The sequence below is a fragment of the Spermophilus citellus genome (genome assembly GCF_964194105.1).
Source record: "Spermophilus citellus genome assembly, chromosome: 11".
Lineage (NCBI taxonomy): Eukaryota > Metazoa > Chordata > Mammalia > Rodentia > Sciuridae > Spermophilus > Spermophilus citellus.
In genome coordinates this window covers 102,225,200-102,247,239 of record NC_138192.1, presented here as the reverse complement: position 1 = coordinate 102,247,239, position 22,040 = coordinate 102,225,200, and the positions used below count along the sequence as shown (strand labels likewise).

At 33.2% G+C, this 22,040-nt stretch overlaps 1 protein-coding gene and 1 long non-coding RNA gene across 29 annotated transcripts in view; one reads left to right on the top strand and one right to left on the bottom strand.

Moving 5' to 3' along the window:
• HYCC2 (hyccin PI4KA lipid kinase complex subunit 2) overlaps window positions 1–22,040 on the top strand; it is a 72,335-nt gene that overhangs the window by 21,323 nt on the left and 28,972 nt on the right. For 9 of the 28 annotated variants that reach the window (XM_081262493.1, XM_081262472.1, XM_081262492.1 and 6 more), the window contains 5 exons: window positions 866–907; window positions 4,201–4,298; window positions 14,502–14,575; window positions 15,925–16,004; window positions 16,846–16,947. In XM_081262493.1, coding sequence (XP_081118619.1) covers window positions 15,954–16,004; window positions 16,846–16,947 — 153 coding nt within the window. In that variant the 5' untranslated portion in view covers window positions 866–907; window positions 4,201–4,298; window positions 14,502–14,575; window positions 15,925–15,953. Of the gene's footprint in view, window positions 1–865; window positions 908–4,200; window positions 4,299–14,501; window positions 14,576–15,924; window positions 16,005–16,845; window positions 16,948–17,665; window positions 17,722–22,040 lie in introns of those variants that run through there. The other 19 variants (XM_081262495.1, XM_081262476.1, XM_081262469.1 and 16 more) reach the window with 7 other exon arrangements.
• Window positions 1–22,040, bottom strand: part of LOC308631348 — a 40,637-nt gene that overhangs the window by 6,412 nt on the left and 12,185 nt on the right. Inside the window, exon 4 of the long non-coding RNA XR_014018167.1 lies at window positions 7,495–8,654. This is a non-coding gene — a long non-coding RNA (uncharacterized lncRNA). The remainder of the gene's footprint in view (window positions 1–7,494; window positions 8,655–22,040) is intronic.

Below are 22,040 nucleotides of genomic sequence, written 5' to 3'. Positions count from 1 at the left end.
TCTATATATGTTATTTTTATATATAATGTTAAATTTTGTTCACCAGTACATTGATATTTTTACATCTGTGTTTATTAGATCAGTCCATGATTTTCTTCTTTATAAAATCAGTTTTGGCATCCTTTTTGTACTGGTTCTTAAAAAAAGTTAAGAAGTGTTCTGTTATTTTCTGTTCTCTAGAAGGAGTAACAGAGTTATGTTTCTTCTTAATTGTTTTGAAGAATTCCCTGGTGAAACCATCTGCATCTGAGATTTTCTTTATGCAAAATTTTAATAGCAGATTCCATTTCTTTAATATCTTTGGGGCTATTTGAGCAGTCTATTTTTTTCAGTGTTGGTGATTTATATTTTTCAAGGAATGGTCTATTTTATGCTGTTACATTTATTAGCATAAAATTTCATATTTTTTTGATGTCTAAAAATTCTGTAGTAATTTGTGTTCTCTTTTTCCTTAATCAGTTTGGCTAAAGGTTTTATCAATTTTATTATATTAATCTTTTCAAAGAACCAACTTTGACTACATTGATTTTTTTCCTACTGTATGCTTGTTTTCTGTGTCACTTGCTATTCTGTGTTGCTGCTTGAAAATCAAGGACTGTCTATATATACAATTCAGGCTATAACTACATCATAAGTTTTAATATATATTCAGTAGTATTCAGTTTAACCTATTTTGTAATTTATGCTTTGATTTCTTCAATCCAAATATTATTTAGAAATGTAATTTTATGTTTCCAGGTAGTTGGTGTTTTTCCAGGTTTTTATTTATTGTTATTGTTATTAATGATTTCTAATTTCTGTTGTGGTTAAGGAGTATACTCTGAATGGCATCATCTTTTTTTTTTTTTTTTTTTTTTTTTTGAAGTGTGTTGAAGATTCCTTGTAGCCCAGTATGTGGTCAGTTTGGGTAAGTTTCATGCTTCTTGAAAAAGATCGTAATTTTTGTTGTTGCTGGGTATGATTTTCTATATTGGTCATTTAGGTCAAGTTTGTTATTGCACTGTTTAGATTTTAATGCTTTTTCTGTCAACTATTGAGAGGTGTGTTAAGGTCTCCAACTGTGATTGTGGCTTTGTCTGTTTCTCCTTTAAAGCTTGCAAATTTTAGCTTCAGGTATTTTGAGGTTATTATGGGGGTATAAAAAATTTGTGATTGTGGTATTTTCCTGTGGGATTGATCCCTTTATTATTATGTAATATTTCTTTCATCTTTAGCAATGATTCTTGTCTTAAATTCTAAATCTTTAACTGAAATTACCAGAGTACGTCAGTTTTCTTTTGGTTAGTGTGGTATGGTGTATTTTTCCCTATCCTCTACTTGAATCTTTCTGGGCACATATTTAAAGTGTATCTCTTTAAGAGATATGATTCTTTTAAAACATTATTTTTTAGTTGTAGTTGGGCACAATACCTTTATTTCACTTATTTATTTTTATGTGGTGCTGAGGATCAAACCCAGGGTCTCACGTCTGCGAGGCAAGTGTTCTACCGCTGAGCCACAACCCCAGCCCCATGATTCTTTTTTGTTTAATCCAGTTTGGCAAACTTAGACTTTTACTGGAAGTATTTTTTTCCATAGACTGTAATACAATTATTGATATGTTGGGTCTGTATGTATAATATGTTTTCTGTTTGGCTTATCTAGTTTGTTTTCTTTCTTCTTTTTTTTTTCCATGCTTTTAGATTACGTAAATATTACATTTTTCTGAATTGTTATGTATTATAATTTTAATGATTACCCTAAAAATTATAACATTTATTTTTAATTTATTGCATGTATAATACAAAGTATGATTTTTAACACTGTAGCATTACTGCTAAAATCTTAGAACCTTTAAACCTTACAAGGCAATTCAGTTACTCTGCATTGTTATTCCTTTCTGTGTTTCCGTGTTCTCCATCTAGGATGGTTTTCTTCTGTCTGAATAATTCCACTTAATTTTCTTGTAATATAAGCTTACTGTTGAGAAATTTCCCCCTTTTTGTTTGTTTGTAAGCATTTTTATTTTACCTTAATTTTGAAGGATATTTTTGTTAGGTATATATTTTAGATTGGCAGTTATTATGACTTTTTTTCTTCCTCTTCCTCTCTTCCTTTCATAGTTTGATATCCTAGGTATAGTTTTCTTTTAATATGTCTTGCTCAGAGTTAGTAGAGCATGATCAGTCTCCAGACTGATTTCCTTTATCAGTTTTGGAAAATTCTTAGCTATTCTTTTTTTTGAATATTGCTTTTATCTCTTTGTGCTATCGTTTGAGGCTTCTGTGTGTGTGTACATACATTTTGAGCCTGTATCACCTTTCTCTTAAACCTTTTGTCCTTTTCCCTGCCTTTTCATTCCCTTCTCTTCTAGTCATTTCTCTTTATACTTTGGTTTGGGCATTGTGTATTAACTTGTCTTCGGTTAACTAATCCTATATTCTATTGTGTCCATTTGCTATAAAACCAAAAATATTGAGTTCTTAATTATATAGATTGAATTTTTCAGTTCTAGAATGTCTGTTGGGAGCTAGGGATGGTGGCATGCACTTGTAATTGAGAGGCAGAAAGATTGCAAGTTCAAGGGCAGCCTGGACTATCTAGTGAGATAGATCCCTGATTTAAAAAAAAAAAAAATTAGATCCTAATTCATTGGATGAACTGCCCCATCTTTCATCAATTTTATCTGTTTTCCCCAATATGTTAGAATTATTTTAAATAATTGCTATATATTTCAACTTTATTATTGGGTCTGATTCTCTTTAGTTTTTTTTCTTAATTATTGGTCATATATTATTGTTCCTTTGCATTCTTATTGGTTTTTTTAAATTGTGTGCCAGATTTTGTATCTGAAAGAATTGTAGAGGCCATTTACACTTTACTGTTACACAAGCTGGTGAGGGGCTAATTACCTCCAATCACCCAGAGATTAAGGTGCTTTAGTGTTATGTTAAAAGTTTAAAACTCATTCTCTCTCTCATTTGCCCTTATTTTCCCCTTTTGCTTTCTTAATTGAGAACCTAATGAATATCCATATTCTTAGTCTTAAAATATTATGGGAGATCTTTCTCTATAGAGGTTCTCCACTTAGCTCTTCAGTATTTCTACACACACACTGCTTCAAAATCTGGCAGTTGTCTTTGAGGTTCAAAATTTTCAGGGTACAAAAGATGATCAGAGTCTTATTCCCACCCTGTTGTCTTAAAATCAGATGTGCCTTCCAAAAAAATATTACCAGTCTCTTTTTTTGTCTTTCCAGAGACGGTGTGTTAGTTCCCTTCCCTGCCATGCAGAATCTACTCATAAAATAAAAATTTCATGTGAAGGCCCAGTATATACGAGATTAAAAAGTCATTACTATGGTTAGAGTTAGGGGTTCCAGATATCTCTTCAGTCTAAAGAATACTGAAGACTTTATAAGGACAATGTAATTTTCTCTAAGACAATTTTGTTGTATTTTCTTTGTGTTAAAAAAATACATTTGGCCAGGATCTATGACACGTACATATAATGTTTTAAATTTTAAAATTGGGATGCACTTTTAAAGAAGAAATGGAGTGTAATGTGGTCAGCAAATATATGAAAAGAGACTTCTTACTTTCTAAGAAGTCTCTATTGTTAGCCATTTTAAAGTGGTTCTCTCTGACCAAAACACTTTATGATTTTATGCTAAAAATTCAAATAATGCACTTTCTGTGTAAAAAAAATTATAAATTTTTTAGTTGTGAAACTGATTCAAAATTAATTTGTACCCCTTGATACTATTTAAGTTTGGTTTTATACAGCATACTTTTTTTAAACTTTATTTAATGTATTTTATTATTTTATGTGGTGCTGAGGATCGAACCCAGGGCCTTGCACATGCTAGGCGAGCATTCTACGGCTGAGCCACAGTCCAGCCCCTATACAGCATACTTTTAAGAAAAAAAATAGTGGGGTGGCTGGGTTCTATAAATCCAGCCTAGGACCTCTACCTACCCAAGTTCTTAAAGATAATTAATGACAAATTTTCAAACTAAAATTCACACTTTCTCCAAAATCATTTTTATTAGGTTTGATAAAGATACATAGGTATACTCATTATAAATTTTTTTAATCCATATTTTTAAAAATTAGATGACCTGAATTATAAATGTCTCATTAAAACTGTTCTTTCTTTGTGCTATATTCTTGAGAATATTATCTTAATATTTCACATTTTTTCATTTTTATTTTTTATAGGTTTGGGAAATATTTAACTCTCAACAAATGAATTCCACACTTGAACTCTGCTGCATTCCTGTGCCACCTCCTCCTTTAGAAAACTGATTTTAACACAGGTAAAGTTAGGACTTTAACTTTTTAAAGAATACATTTCCCTTATAGTTAGACATCTAGAGTAACTTATGTTTATTATACAATCTTTACCTGAAATGATCATATCTTAATTATTGCCTTTGAATTCCATTTTTAAAGTATTACTCTTTTAGTAGTAGCTGAATTTGAGTTATTGAATTTAGTCAACAAAATTACATTGTCTAGCTACATCTAAATCAGTGCTATCCAGTAGAATTTTTGTGATAATGGCTGTGTTCAGTATCTCTACTGTTTGAAATTAGAGACTCTAGCCACGTGTGGCTTCTGGCTGTTCGAAATTTAGCTAATGCTACATTAAAAAAAAATTAGCTGCTGCTTTTTCTGATATTTGTTATTAATGTAAAAAATATACAAAACCAAGAGAAAATACTCATTCCCCAAATTCATTGTGGCTCTAACCCAAAATCCTGCACAAAACCCAACAAATTTACTGTTTTCAGAGAAAACTGATGCCAAGACAAATGAAGGAAAGGAGTGTGGAAAAGCAAAATTATCTAGTTGAATCCACCAAGAAAGACACTTGGTGGGGATTCAGAAGTGGCTGACAGGGCAAGGTTGCTGGAAGCCTCACACAAACAAGATTCTAAGTGGAGTTGGGAAGCAAGAGGACTCCCAAAGGCAGTGTACATAGAGTTACTCTCAGACTCAGCATGCTAGGTGTGAGATGATCAAAAGCTGATCTCACTGAAATGTCTTATGAAGTCTTAGTAATGGCTGTAGGTCAGGTTAGACTAACACTGTTCTCACCTATGCCAGCTAAAACTTTCACCGGAAGCAGGCATGAATTTGCCATCATCAATCTTACAGATCCATAATGCAGTCTTGGATGTGAAGGTTGCAAAGACTTACTTGAGAAAGGACTTAGAATATAGAACCTGTGGCAGGTGAGGAGAATGCAAATCCAGCTTCATTGAGCCCTCCCTGTGCAGTGGTATTTCTTCACCATCTCCCTACCTCATTAGGAATAATGAAATTGTCTGGGATGTTTTTCTAAGTGTAACTGATCCCATTTCAGAATTTTGCGTACATATGGAGAACCTACAATAGGTGAATAGAAGTGTTCTTCAGGTTTAGTTTCTCAGAAATTTGGGATTATACTAGATATAATGTGGTATAATGGTATATGGATACAGGGCAGATTTCATAAAGTGAAACCAGACGGGTCTTCTCGACAGCAATCCAGGGTACAGAATGTGTCCAGTCTCTTCTCTCCCCAGATTGGAGGAAAATATGTAAATTTTATTTCATTTTAATTATTTTAAATAATCATAGCTGGCTGTTAACTTCTGCACCAGACAAAACAAGGACAGCTTTAAGTTTTTCCTTAGGGAATTTGGTTTTTACAATAATAGCATGTCTTAATTTTAAATTTCAGACATATACTTAGACATATCTTCATAAGTGTTGACCAGGTTTGAAAGTTTGCAGTAATGAAATTGTTATTGGCTATTCTACATGTTGTCCTGATAATAATATAGCTTGATTTATCTAATAATAATTTTAAAAAAAAATTTTAATTGTTGATGGGCTTTTATTTATTTATATATGATGCTAAGGATTGAATCCAGTGCTTCACACATGCTGGACAAGCACTCTACCACTGAGCCACAACCCTAGCCCCCCAATAATAATTTTTGATTAAAGCTTAATAATTATACATAATAATTGAGTTCATCACCATAAACTCATGTAATCATGAAAATCAATTTTAGTTCATTATCCCTCCCACTTTCCTTCTCCCTTTCCCTGCTGTTCTTCCTCCCCTTTCCCATATTCTTTATCCTCTACTTGTCTATTAATTTCTGTTTGATTGGTTATTTATATTATCTTATCCTTCCTTCCCTTTTTATGTTTTTTCTAGTTTCCTCATGTGAGAGAAAACATTCGACCTTTGAATTTCTAAGTCTGGTTTATTTCACTTAGCATGATATTTTCCATTTTCATCCATTTATCTGCAAGTGCCATAATTTCATTCTTTTTGTAGCTGAGTAGAACTCCATTGTATATTATTCAATAATTTTGGTTCTCTAAAAATCCTTTAGCATTTAATCATTCTTTGCTCTGCTCATTGTTGTATCCTTAACATCTTACTCAAACCTAGCATGTAATTGATGTTCAGTAAATATTAGTTGAAAGAAAGGATGAATAATCTGTGTACTTTACCTCTGCAGGAAAAATGTTTCTAAATTGTCCAGAAATGACATAATTGTATTGATATTATTTCTGTTATAATAGTAGCTAACATCTATGGAGACTTATGTTGTGCCAGACATTGTTTTAAGACCTTATATGTTAAATTACCTAGTCTTTTAAAATCTTTGCTGTAAGTACTTGTATTATCCCCATTTTGTAAATGAAGAATTTGAGGCCACAGAGTAGTTAAGTAACTTTTCCAGAGAAATACAATGTGTAGGCCATGGAGCTAGAATCCATACTCTTAATTATTAGGCTGTGTTGCCAGCTTATATTCTGACTATAAACTGACAGTTCTTAAAAAATTATATGTTGACTTAGGTAAGACAGAACTCCTAAACCATGTAGATAATAGAGAGCTTATTGTACTTGGACAAATTTTGTGAGTTTGCTTTTTGGCAAATAATTCTTGACCCTCTTCAGGTCATATTCTAGCAGTTTATTTTATTCATTATGTTGTATTTAGGGTCTGCTAATAAAAGTTGTATTATCATGGTCATCAAAAAGATAATAATTTTCTGTAATGTTCTCTATTGTTCTGTACTCTGGAAATAAGGCAGTGTTGGTTTGAAGTGGGCTGCATGCTGGAATACTAGCTTGAGTTCTTGCTTTTAAACATTTATAGTTTCACATACCAGGTGACTGGATGAATGTAATGTACAGTGGAAGAAATGATCTCGAGATTTCTTTATTGTCTATTTAGTTTACAGCATATTTTTACTTCTGTTCTATAGTTGCTTTTAGATACTAGAAGATGTTAAGCCTGATTAGGACTTTATGTTTACAAAATTTCTTTGTAATCCCTACTACACTCTTTTCAAATAAAGTCAGTAAAATATACTTTTAGGATTTTAGAGTCAGAAATTAACTAACTATAGGAAATCGAAGCCCAGAGAGTTTAAGTAATTTGTCCAAATATTTAAGCAGTGTGGTTCATTAATTCAACAAAAATAAGTAATTAAATACCTGTCATATATCCAGATACCATAGTATGCTTGTTAGCTTTGCATGCATTTCCAATACAGACATGGACTCTCTTCCCCTTGAATATAGTCTGATGGGGGAAGACAGACAGTCAATAAGTAATAAGGACTAATAAACAAGATTTGGAACTCTATGAAAGAAATAAACCTTGTGTTGTGATAGAAAATACTGAGAAATGATGAAAGGCTGCTATTTAGATAAAGTGGTTGGAAAAGGGCTGTAGAGACTTAATATATAAAAAAATTTAAGAAGAATAGCTCCATGGTAGAAGCACCCTTGGTTTCAGTCTCCAGTACTGGGGGGAAAATAGGAGCAATATAGCATTCCAGGCAGGCCTTCAAGTATAGCATTCCATTCAAGGCCTTCACAGATGCCTTGGGGTGAAGGTGTTTTTGACATAGAGAAACTGAGAGTGTGTCTAAAACAGAAAACTTAGGAGAGTAATATGAACAATGAGATTGGGGTCATATTACATATTGCATTTTTCAACCATAGGTTTTAAAGTTGGCGTTCATTATTTTTTTGGCAGTGCTGGGAGTGATCTAGGGCCTGGTACTTGGTAGGCAAGTTGTTTACCACTGAGCTACAGCCCCAGTCAATAGGTATTAAATTCAAATCTGAGATTTATCACTTAAGCTATGTTTCTTTGTGTAGTTTATCATTTAAGCTGTGTTTCCTTGTGTAGGTCACTCAGCCTCTTTATTATCTGTTAGGATAACAGAAGCTATTTCATAGCACATACTTTCATGAAGATTAATTATATAATACAGCAAACACCTTGTGATTAAAAACTATTCTAAGTGTGTAATAACTATGTGATGTAGGTACCGTTATTATCTCTAGTTTTGAAAGGCGAAAAATGAGTCAGAGAGGGTTTGAGTATAGCTAGTAAAAAGGGGTAAGAGGGTTTTAAACATAGCTAGTAAATACCTTTAACCGTAGGCAGTTTGGTATCAAGAGTCTGAGTTTGAAGTATTGTCTGGAGATCCTTTAAATGGACTTGAAAATACAAAAGTATTTTTCATATTAATAATAAAACAGTATTTAGCCATGGGGGTTACATACCTGTAATTCCAGAGACTGGAGAGTCTGAAGCAGGAGGATTGCAAGTTTGATAGCAGTCTTGGCAACTTAGCGAAACCCTGTCTCAAAATAAAAATAAAAAGTACTGGGATCTAGCTCAGTGGTAAAAGTGCCTTTGGGTTCAATCCCAAGTATTGTCCCCTCCCACCACCACCCCCGCAAAAATGGAAAAGAAAAACAAACTAACAAACAGTATTTGCCTCTTCCACTATCATTCTCTAATATAGGGAAGTTTTTCAGAACTTGATTGAATGCAGAAGCATTTATGAGCTTTGGCTGGGGGTGGGGGAAGATGTAAAAAAAAATGCTACTCTTACTAGATTTGTTTTTGTTTTGGAAGATATAATTTTTATTTAAAATGTTATTTATGTGAACATGTAATAGGCTTATTTTTTAAATTAATAAACTAACTTGTTTTTCTCATAAATCCTTCCAGATTCATTTAAAGAGTAAACTATGAATGTAATCCTTTTTATGAAAGGATTTATGAGAAACACGAGTTTGATCAAGTTTTTTTTTTTTTTTTAATGAGAAGGAGTTTTAGCAGTTAGGCAACTAAATTTTGAAATAATAGTAGTCATTCATACTAGGCATTTCTAGAATTTAACTTTCATCACTTATCATTTCCTTTGATATTATTCTCACCACACAGTGTTGAAAATTTAATCCAGTCTGAGTGCTTGAGTATTGCTTGAAATAAATGCAATATATTACTGTATAACTGTTTCAAATTGAACAATTTTCTCAAATAGAAGATTGTCTGACATTAATTCAAAGTCAGAAAAACTGACGAATCTCTCAGTCTCTAATTTCAAAGACAGGCAAGGTTGGTGTTGCTGATTCATGCATCTTGAAGAATATCTACCTGTCAAAAGTTTCTGAGTGATTTTTGAAGAAGCTATTTAATTTTTCAAATAAAATTGTTAACCAAGTAGGAAATGCATGCAAAAAATCTTAGGGATTGTTACAACCAAAAACAAAGCTGTCAATGCTAAAAGTGCTAAATAATGTTCATGAGTTCAGGTAATTAAATCAGCAGAGGTTTGAGTGCACATAATGTCCCCAGCACTTGAGAAACAGCGCCTGTCTTGGAAGTACAGATTCCAGTGGCAAACACAGTAATAAGTAAACGAATAAGATAATTAGATTTGCTAAATGATATGAAGGATGTGGGCAGAGTGATAGGGGTTGTAGGGAGAAGGAAGAAGGGGTAACTTGTTTAACTAAAGGAAGCCTTCTCTCAGGAGATGGCATTTGAACTGTGTCTTATACAGCAATATACAGGGAGCTGGGAGAGCATGGTAAGTGGCAAGTATAAAGACCAAAGAATGAGGCAGATAGTAATTATAAAATATATTTTTAGAAAAAAGAGAATAGGACTTGCACTATTGTCCACTAAAATATAAAGCCATAGTAGTTAAGATTATAGTCCTGGTGGAAAATTTAGTGCAAAAAGTAGCTCAGAAAGAGTTACAAGAATATGTAAGACTTTCGTATGTGATAAAAGTAGTTTTTCAAGTCACTAATGCAAAATATGTTAGAGAAAAGAATTTTAATTTTATATCATGTTCTAAAATAACTTCCAGATTCATTTAAAGAGTAAACTATGAATGTAATTAATTTTAGAAGACTTAAGCCTTAACCAAGTAAGCAAGGTGATTTTTTTTTTAAACACAGTAAAATATATTGATAACTTTTTGCTATGTCCCTTTCAATATATTCTCTGTGTTAATGTTTTAGCCATAGGTACTCACTAGAGTATACTGATTCTGATTTTATTGTATTAGTTTTATTATTTATTGTATTAGTGTCCAGTTGATTTCACTGTTATACAAGTACTTTGCTAATACTAAAACATTTTTCTAATCAGTAGATATTCGGGTTTAGGATTTTTATCTTGCAGTGAAGTGGCAGGAGGACTCAGTGCTAATGTTATAGTGAACCTGGATTTTTTTTTTTTTTTTTTTTGTACTATTGTGTAATTTGTAGCTAGCTGTAAAAGGGATACCAGTCCTTTCTCTACATCATAGCCAGGTGAACTTTGTTATCCACATATTTAATATCCTAAGTCACTTTTCAAACTTAATGTGCACTAAGAAGGCCCTGCTTATCCCTTCACATGCTTTCCTCTCTACCCTAAATCCTTGGGTCTTGTGCTCTATTGCTCTAAGACTCTTGGGTCTTTTTTCAGATCTTACAACTTCCTGTGTTTTTTCTTGCCACAAGACTTTTATATGGTTTGTTTACTCTTCCTAGAATGTTCTTTTTCTAACTCCTCCCCAATTTTATGGATCTTTGATATTATAGATTAAACATTAGCTCAGAGAAGTTCCCCCATCCCCTGCCCCAGTATTGGAGATTGAACCCAGGGCCTAGCACTTGCTAGGCAGCTACTGCACCATTGAGTTACATCCCCATCTCTTTTTATTTTATTTTGAGACAGGGTCTTGCTAAGATGCCCAGGCTGGCCTCGAACTTGCAATTCTCCTTCTTCAGCCTCCCAAACCACCACCATGCCAGACTTCTCTCTTTCTCTTTTTAATCTTGTAATTTATTTGAAGAAATCTATCAGTTTATCCTAAGATAGTAACGTAAGTTACTGTTTTTTGTACTCTGCTTACGTAGTATGTAGTACTTGGTCTAATAACATATTTGTAGATATCTTAAAATCTTTTTGAAATTCAGAGGAAAAAAATTTAAAATTATTTTTTAAGAACTCTAATTTGGAATTTAACATACTTAGGACATATATCTTTTGTTATTTTATTATTGATTGATTTTGATGGTCCTTGAACCCATGGCCTCATGGCTTGCTAGATAAGCACTCTACCAGTGAGCACATCCCCAGCCCCATTGTCTTGTTAATAAAAAGACTTCCATTTTTGTTGTTTCACAGTTAGTGCCTCATTCTCCCTAAATTCTTTATTTTCTTCTTACCTTTTGAGTCTTAAAGTAGGAAAATTTATTTTTATTGTCTTATTCACTTTAAAAATGATACATCTTATTGTTTTATTCAAAATTCCATGGTTTGAATATCCTCAGATAAACACTTAATGGATTAGTGTGTATTTGTTTCCAGGCCTTTTTCATGTTTTATAGAACTTTTAACTGAAATTATACTTTATATACACAATTTGCTTTTCCTATTTGTACATTTTTCCATCTTAGGAAATTTATGAATCTATCCTCTTCAAAGGTCATATTTTATATAGTGCATATGTTTATTATCAGTTTGCTGAATTTGTGCCTCTCACCATCTACTTTATCTAGGTTTAATGTTTATAATCTGTCACATGATTGTTCTGTGATGTATAAATCATTCTGGTTGCATAGACTCTGCATTTTTCATCGACAGTGTCCAGTTGATTTCACTCAGTATACTATTTTATTTTTTTTTTGTGTGTGTGTGTTACTTGGGGATTAAACCCCTGGGCACTGTACCTCTGAGCTACATTCTGAGCTATTCTGAGTTATTCATTCATTCACTGATTTTTTTTCCACCTTTTTTTAATTGTTGCATTATAGTTATACATATTGATGGCATTTTTTGTTACATATTTGTACATGCATAAAATATAACTATAATTTGACCAATATCACACTCTAGCACTTCTCCCTTCCTTCCCTGCCTCCCACTCCTTGGTCCTTTTCCTCTGCTGATCTCCTTTTGATTTTTAGGAGATCTACCCCTCATTGGTTTTCCTTCTGTCTGACTTCCGAATATGAGAGAAAACATAACGCCTCTTAACCTTCTGAGTTTGACTTATTTCACTTAACATGTGGGTCTCTAGTTCCATCCATTTGCTGCAAATGACCTAATTTCATTTTTCATTATGAATGAATTAAACTCCATTGTGTATATATATCACATTTTCTTTATCCGTTCATCCATTAATGGATACCTGGGCTGGTTCCATAATTTGACTATTGTGAACTGTGATGGATATGCATGTATCATTATAGTATAATTCCTCAATATAAATACCAAGAAATGGTATAGCAGGGTCATATGCCTAGTCTGTTTTTTTTATTAGTTGTTCAAAACATTACATAGCTCTTGACATATCATATTTCATACATGCCTAGTCTTTTAAGGAGGCTCCATTACTGATTTCCGTAGTGTATTGAACTAATCTACAGTCCCATCCAACAGTGTAAAAATATTCCTTTTTCTCCATATCCTCTCCAGCATTTATTCTGCTTCGTATTCACGATGACTGCCATATGACTTGCATGAGATGAAATCTCAGTGTTGATTTGCATTTCCCAAATTGCTAATGATGTTGAACATATTTTTCTTGTATTTGTTGGCCACTTGTATTTCTTCTTTTGAGAAGTGTCTCTTTAATTCATTTGCCCATTTATTAATTGGAGGTGGGTTTTTTTTTTTTTTTTTTTTTGGTGTTAAATTTTGAGTTCTTTATATATTCTAGATATCAGTCCTCTGTCAGAAGAGTAGTTAGCAAACATTTTCTCCTAATCTGTGGGTTTTCTCTTCACATTCCTATTTGTTTCCTTTGCTGTACAGAAGCTTTTAAATTTGATGCTGCCCCATTTATTAACTCTTGGCGTTATTTCCTGAGCTTTAGTGTTCCTATTGAGAAAGTTATTGCCTGTGCCTAAAAGCTGGAGCATTGACCCTGTGTTTTCTTCTAGCAGTTGCATAGTTTCTGGTCTAATTCCAAGGTCTTTGTTCCATTTGGGATTGATTTTTGTGCAGGGTGAGAGATAAGCGTCTACTTTCATTCTTCTATGTATGGATAACCAGTTGTCCCAGCACTGTTAAAAGGGCTGTCTTTTCTCTGAGTGGATATAATTGGCACCTTTGTCAAGGATCAGATGACAGTATCTGTGTGAGTTTGTCTGTTTTGTACCATCGGTGTATGTGTTTGTTTTTATGCCAGTATCATGCACTTTTTATTAGTATAGCTCTGTAATTTAAAGTCAGGTATTATGGTAGCTTCAGCATTATTTTTTTGGCTTAGAATTGCTTTGACTATTCTGGGTCTTTTATTTTTCCAGATGAATTTTAGGACTGCTTTTCCTAGTCCTGTGAAGGATGTCATTGGTACTTTGAAGGGGATTGCATTGAATGTGTATATTGCTTTTGATAATATGGCCATCTTAACAAAATTTTCTGCCTATCCCTGATCATGGGATGTCTTTCCATCTTGTATCATCTTTAATTTCTTTCTTGGGTATTCTATAGTTTTCATTGTTGTACAGGTCTTTGACTTCCTTGGTATTTTATTTTACCTTTTTGAGGCTATTGTGAATGGGATTGTTTTCCTGATTTTTTTCTCAACAGATTCATTATTGGTATATAGGAAAACTATTGATTTCTATAAACTGTGACTCTGCTGAATTTGTTGATTAGATCTAGCAGTTTTTGGTGGAACTTTTTTGATCTTATCATCTACAAATAGTGATAATTTGATTTCTTCCTTTTCTATTTTTATCTCTTTTGTGAAAGAGAAAACAATAGAATTTGGCTGTTAGCAGAAGAAAAGAGAGAAAGAGAAACAGGAGAAGTAGACAAATGAAAAACACTTCAAAACAAAACAAAAATATCTAATAAAAAACCCTAACCCTCAACAGACAAGGCAAGGAAAAATAACTACATTTAAAAAAATACTAAAAATGAGAAAAAAGAAATAAATATATATATGTATATATGTTCATGTACCAGTAATCACAGCAAGAAACAAAACAAACAAAAATCACACACAAAAATGAAAGAAAGATTCTTAAGTGAAAAATCAAGGAATTATTTCTACTGAGGTGGTCAAAATGGTCAGTGAGAAAAAATGGATACTCTATGTGTAACTTTTTTCTGTTTGTTCTTGGGTTATGGACAAGAGTAAGGGCTGTGGGTTGTTAACCCTTCCTCTTTTTGTGTTGTTCAGCAAGCCACCAGTTGGAGTGACCTAAGACTGAATTTGGTTCAAATAATGTCAGCTTCTCTTCTCCCCAGTATCAGGTAGGATGGGATATTATGTACTGTCAGTTGGAGTTTTGTCTGCACTGACCAGATTGATGTACTCCCAGGTTCAGTCCACTGCTGAGTTTTATTAGTGAAGTTCCAGCAGGTGCTGCTTACGTCTGATGAGGCTTCAGGGTCTTTGCTTGGTGGTTTCTGCTCTGGAGAGATTAGATCAGTACACCTCTTGGGCCTGGCAGTAGCCCATCTCTCCTGTAAATCTGGGTCTTGGGAGCCTCCCAGGGATTCTATTCAAGTGGTAAGGATTCTATTCAACTGCTGGGTCAGTACAACATTTCCAGGCTTCCTAGGCTTAGTCACTGAGTGTCCATTCAGATTCCCAACCACTTCAGCTGGTCACAGGAGCCACCAGACTCAAGGTGGAAGCACTTTTCTGACTTGAATCCCCTTGGGTAAAATATTTTCTCTATCTATTTTATTCCTATTCTGCTAGATACACGGGAGGCCACATGGTAGGCACTTGCTGAGACAATCTAGCTATGTTTGTTCAGATCTCCCAGCTCCCACAGCAGGAGCTGCAGCATGGCCACCTCAATATGGTTCCTGTTCCAGCTCTTAATGGCCTGTTGGAAAACATGGGGCACTTTTCAACAACCAGTGTACAGTGCAACTTCTGGATCAGCTAAGGGCAGCCTGCTTTTCTGATCTCAGGTTTTTCTGTACTAAATCTGTCCATTGTGTTTCTCTCTGTTTCCCTTCTCTCAGTGCTGAACCAGTGCCACTACTGCTGCTACCGCACCTGGCTTGACTCTAATGTAATCTTTCTTCTTTATTTAATGTGTGCAAATTTCTGAGTCTAAGACACTCTGCCTATCCTATTGAGTTTTAGTGAACTCCCTCTTTCATTCACCTCAGGGAAGCAGGTACTATTACTGATTGAATCCTGAGCTGCGGAACAACTGGGAATGCAGTCCTCTAGCCCATCATCTTGAATCCTAAATCACTAATTTATTTATTTATAGATAGTGTTTCATTAAATTGCCCAGGCTGACCTCAAACTCGTGGTTCTCCTGTCTCATTCTCCCAAGTAGCTGGGATTGTAGGCATCCATCACTGTGCCTAGTAATGAGGATACTTTCTTTGCCACTTTAAAGTATAGTTGTCGGCGTTAGGATAGTAGCTTTCAAAAATATCATTAAACATAGAATTCATTTCTGAAACTTTTTGTTTTAATTGCACTCCAAACTAAAAACAAGTCTCCGTATCTAAAATATATATTAGATGAGTCTCTTTAGTGAAAGGTACACATACATCATTTACCTTTGGTAGTTTCTTTAAGTAATGCTATCCTTAGGTTCAGTACTTTTCTTTTTAATTATTATTTTTAGCAATAAAGAAGAATAGAAGGTAAAAGAAGATGCTGGGATCTGAACGTGGTGTTGTGGAAGAATGGTTGTCAGAATTCAAGGTAAATTGGTGGGGATAAGAATGTATTGTATGATTCTGTGTGTCAATGGTTCAGATAGTGAATATGTGTTCAGTGGAAAAACATACAAGTATACAATGATATAGAAATGGAAAAATATGAAATAACATTTTTCTAATTACAAAAAATGCACTGATGAGAATAAGGTCCAGAAGGGAATAGGTAATAATGAAAATAATCGTTGGAATCGATGAAGTGATAATTAAATTTTAAAATATATTCAATAAATGTTGGGTGTGATGACGAACACCTATAATCCAGATACTTGGGAGGCTGAAGCAGGAGGATCACTTGAGCCCAGGAGTTCAGAACCATTCTGGGCAACATAGGGAGACCCCATCCCAATAGAAACAAATGAAACAGTACAATAAAATTTGCTAAAAAAGAAAAGAAGCTTCTACACGTCAATAAAACATAAAAACAGGATGTATGCCTTATGTTTTTATTTCTTGTAATTAAAAGATGTAGTTGTGATAGAAAACTGTAACGTAGGACTATTATGGAAATTGTTTTGTAAAAAAACATGGAAGAATTGCAATACATTCTACATTTATTATTATTTTTAGGTTAGATTAAGATGGACCATTTCAGCAAATATAGGTGTAATGAGAGATTTCTAATCATTTTTCATGGTTGAGTAGTCAGAATTGTATGATATAGTGTGGAAACTTAATTTGTTTTACTAACACTCATGGTTATTTCTTATATTAATTATTTTTACTTTTCTACTTGACTCTCATAGATTTTTTCAGGAGGCATTCATGAAATAATGTTCCTAAGTTCCCAAATATAAGTTCATTTTTGTTTTCCTTTTTTTTTTTAGGCATTACCTGACACTCAAATCACCAACTATGCAGCAACTTTACACCGGAAAAAAGCACTTGTACCAGCCCTCTATAAAGTTATTCAAGATTCAAATAATGAGGTAGGAAAATTGATAAGAAAACCAATTTATGCATAGCAAAGTGAAATATATGTACTAAAACACATAAACGCAAGTTTTGTAGTTTCTGTCCTTACTATGGATCTGGAAATTTTTCTTTCTGCTATGTTTCATTCTGATAGTTGCTTTGGCTTTTCCCATTTCCTCCCTTTACATATTTTAAAATATTTTGGCCCAATTTTTTCCTGTTGAGGACAGTATGTTTTGATTCTTGATTTGAGTGACCATCATCTCAATAGATTATTTAATTTGAAACTTGTCTATTTCCCATTCTGGAATGTTTTCCTGCTTTGGAAGCCAAATTTTAAATGTGTACTGATTCAGTTTTCTGTATTTTAATGTTGTTTACTGTTATTTTATTAATAATATAAAACTATGTATAATCACTCTAATCAGTGAAATCAAACTTAAGTAACACAAAATGATGCTGCTAGTAATTTTAACCTGAAAATGATTAGAGGATGTTAGTCTAAATAGTCAAAATTAATAAACTTAGAATAACAGTTTCCTGTCATTCAATCTTATAATAGAAGGACAAAAATGCTGCTATTGAATCTATATATTAGCTTATGCCAAATACACACATTATTTTTCCACTAACACAATAGTATGACATGTAGTTTTATCACCACTGGATTCATGTATGCTTTAAAATGAAAATGAAAGGAACACACAGGAAAGTAGCTTCTTATCTTCCCAGATACAGCCTCCAAGAATGCCTCTGCTGTGTACTGGAGTGAGTTTGAAGAAATTCAGGTAATCATCTCCTAACCAGCAGCTTAACTTAAAATGCATCTTCATTTTTGTCCTATCACTAAAAGCCTGCTTATTGACTTCTTTCTTTCCTGTCTCCTAAATTTGGATTGGCTTTTGTTAGACTTGCATCTGTTGATATTTGTAGTAGCAATCACAGGATTCATTTGCTTCTTTTTCTCCTGCAGTGTATTTCTGAATGTTTTATAACTTTAGGTATGGATAATGTATATAATGTATATCCTTGGCCAAGTGTGTTCAGAATTCTCTGTTTGATTAATGAATGCGTGTTCCCTATCCCTTGTTTTACGCTGTCTTAACATATAAGCTTTGCTTATTAAAAATTTATTTGTTTTATAGTTTCTCTTTAGATTGTAAGCTCTTCATGGGCAGTGGTCATAGATTCTGTATTTGTTATTTCTTAGAATCTAGTATTTTGTCATGTATAAAAGAACATGTAATAAGTATCAATTGGGTTGAGAGTTTAGCTCAGTGGTAGAGTGTTTGTATAGTATGTGGGAGGCCCTAGGTTTGATCAGCCCAGCATCACTAAATAAATAAATATTGTTTGCAGAAACAGTGAAAATCAAAAAGATTCTAGAATGCTGTGATTTTCATTAGGACTTACAGTGTATAAAAAATATCTTTTTTCTTTTTTTCATATTTTGAGAGGTATGGCATTTTTATTTTTTTTAAACTTTCCTCCTCTAAGTTGATATGACATTTGAAAAGTCATTTTATTACTTTATTTTGTCACACTTATTAATAATATTAACATTTAGGATCTTGTAGTTGTGTCTAGAAATGGAGACAATGTAACCTGAGAGTTCAAGACCCACCCAGTATACATTATATTATATTATATAATCATCAAGCCACTAAAGAAGTCTGGGTTTCAAGTCTTCTGTCAAGTCAGGTTCTGTGTATCCAAGCTTCAGAAAAACAAAACAGAATGATAAATTGTATAGGATCTTAAAAACAGTTCTGGACTTTACTCATAGAAGGACTTTTTGTTATATTTTAAAACATATATTATATTTGGCTTTTGCCATGTACACACACAGAGACCTGATTTGATTATATTCTGAAACATAAACAAATGGATTATTTAGTTAACAAGTTGTTAGAGATACTGGGGTGCCAGGAAAAATCAGATGTGTACTTGGAAGTGGCTGGGCAAGACAAAATTTACTTTTGCAGAAGGGTGTGCTACTGATCAAGGACTGGAAAGCAAGCACACATGGGAGGCAGAGCAGTCCGCCTGTTTTTATTCCTAAAGCAACACTGCCCCTTGCTCTGACAGGAGCTCAGGGTCATAATCTACCTGGTCAGCTAGTTTTAAAATTGGGGCAGGCAAAGGGAAGGTCTATTGTTATGATTGGAAACAGATAGGGGAGCTCAAAATGGCTACATTTTAAGCACATAGTTTTGTAACTTAAATGGTTCTGCCCAACCTCACATTGTGAAATTTAAGTGTTAGCTTATAATAAAAATTTCTGGTACATATCGGGAAACTAAGACCATGAGTTTAACTTGGACAGAAAAGAGAACATTAATCTTATAAAGTCATTTCAGAAAATGGTCATATTTAATATGAATTGGAAATTATGGCAATCTTCCAGTTTTGCTTTAAAGGCCATCAGAGTTCTTTGGAAAGTATATTTCCTAGAATTTTCTTTTTTTTTTTTTTGGTACAGGAGATTTTGGTACCAGAGATTGAACTCAAGGGCACTCGACCACTGAGCCACATCCCAGGCCTATTTTGTATTTTATTTAGAGACAGAGTCTCACTGAGTTGCTTATTAGCACCTCGCTTTTGCTGAGGTTGGCTTTGAACTTGCAATCCTCCTGCCTCAGGCTCCCGAGCCACTGGAATTATAGGTGTGTGCCATCACACCTCGCTAGAAATTTAACATCATGGCCAAACTATGCTAAAACTTTAGTTTTAGTCTATAGATGGTAAGACCAACGGTCTTGTTTTATCTTTTTCTTTTCCTCTACCAGATCCCTTAGTCACATCTAGCAATTCCACTTCTTAGGGTTAACTATCTTTTTTTTGAAGATTTAAATGCCTTTCCTCTTCCCTTCAGTGTAGTTAAATTTTCATGGCTGATTATTACAGTCATGTCCTTGCAAACATTCTTAGCTTCTTTGCCTCTTATTCCCTTAGTTCATATTCTTTGGGCAAAAATCTCAAAACTGGACAAAACCTAGCTATCTATTTTGGTCATGCCTGTACCTGAACAGCTGAGCATGCCTAAAGAAAATGCTTTTTATAATTTTTTTTTTTAAATTTTAAATTCAGGACTACAAATTTCAAATAAGCACATAATAAGTAGCCTTGCAGTCTTAATTTACTTCCTTGGTACACTGTCCTACTCTTCATTTTATATTTTCTCTGACCTCATACTCTTAACCTCCTTCCTCTTCTTTCTCAGTGTGCTATGTAAGTTATTAACAAAGAATACAGTTGGGAACTCTCTTCTTTTTCTGTTCATATCCATCACTAAACCAGAATCTCAGCTCGCATTCTTATCCTTTTTGCTGTTTTGTAGTTGAAGTGGTAAACAATCATATTTCACTTTTTAAAAACCCTTAGTCTTGCCTTCTATTTTATTACCTATTCCATTTTTCTGTCTCTCTTCACAGATGAATTTCACAAATTATTGCTCATTTATAGCCTCTGTCTACTTGTTTTCATTTCTTCACCTTACATTTTTTCTTTAACTCATTCAGGTTAGGCTTAGATCTCTATTATTCCACCCTAAATGCTCTCAATGTGTTCATCAAGTAGCTTTTATTTTAGTACTTGTACCAAAACAATATTTGCCAAATTTGGGAAAGGTGGGAATTATTCTTAAGCTTTTTAGCCCAAGGAAAATGACTTTTAACATTTGTGATGTGGGCCAGAGTATCATATGTGAGGACAGTGTCATTTATTGAAATTTGAGAACATAGTAGCATGATACTTATATTTAGAATTAAAGGTTTGAATAGTATTGGTAAGTTTTTATTTTGTAGGGTTAATCTGATTAACAGTTAATGGATTCTTAGTATCTCCCTTTCCTTTGAAAAATAATACAATAATAATTTTGGAAACTCTGTATTTCTTTGCTATGCTTAGTTAAAATTTGTGTCATGTATGCCAGTGTACTCTTGCTGCTCAGAAAGGAGGATTAAACTCTTCAAAAGAAATTCATTGTATTTGTATCATGGTCCATAAAATTTAAAGAAGACAATTTTGGAGGTTCTTTTACTAAAGAGGAGAGCAATTTGAATAAGTATATATTTTTAACAAATTTATGAAAGCTGCCACAGTCTCTTAATTCCTCAGAAGAGTGAAAAAGTACTGTCAGCATTTTAAAAAGATGCCAGTAATTGATTATTTTAAAAAATGTATTACTTGTTCATTTTTAGTACTGTATGAATTAAACAACCCTCACTCCTTTTCTGGTATAAGAAATGTGGTAGAGTGGAAAAACATCAACTTAATGTTAGAAGACTTGAGTTCAGCATTTTCCTCCACCACTAACTTCTGTGACATTTGACATATTGTTTGGCCTAGACTAGTTGAAATGTAGCTTAAGATTTTAAACTACACCCTGATAATGACTTCACAAAAAGGGCTTAGTGTTGACTAGACTAAGATATGTGTGTGTATGTGAATCTTTTACGCTTTAGAGTTGTTCCTCAAGAGCTAAGCTTAATGTAGTAAATATTAACTGTACAGTTGGTATAGATTTATTGACTTTTAATTTGTAAGAGTAGTGACTTTATTCTAGAGTGTTATATTATTACAGAGGTATAACTATTCAAACAGATTTTTAAATTTGTTACTTTAGTCATTTATAAGTAAGCATTTGAAATTACTATAACTCATTTTTAAAGGGTTAGTATTAAATTTTAAATTAAAATTACTTTGTAGTTTCTTGTTATCCTATTATATGCATTTAAAAGTTATAGCGAATTACATTCAGTCTGCAGTTACTCTCCAGCGGACCTATTTTAAATTGACAATATGTGTAACTGCTCATTTTCTTGTTTTCAAGGTCATGAAGTCTCTAATAAGTTGTTTTATGTGATAACATATGAAGAATTAGCCAGTTTAACATTGAAAAAGTTATTTGTGCATCTTTCAAAATCTTTCAAATAAATTAGTGAAATTTTAAGTCTGTTTTATGATTTATAGGTAATTAGTTTGCTTTACTTGTATGTACTTAAAATATTAGCTAGAATTTTGTATGCCCAAAAAGTATTTACTACAATTTATTTAATCAGTCTCTCTTGAGATTTAAAGTATTTCCAGCAAGACCATTTGAAAT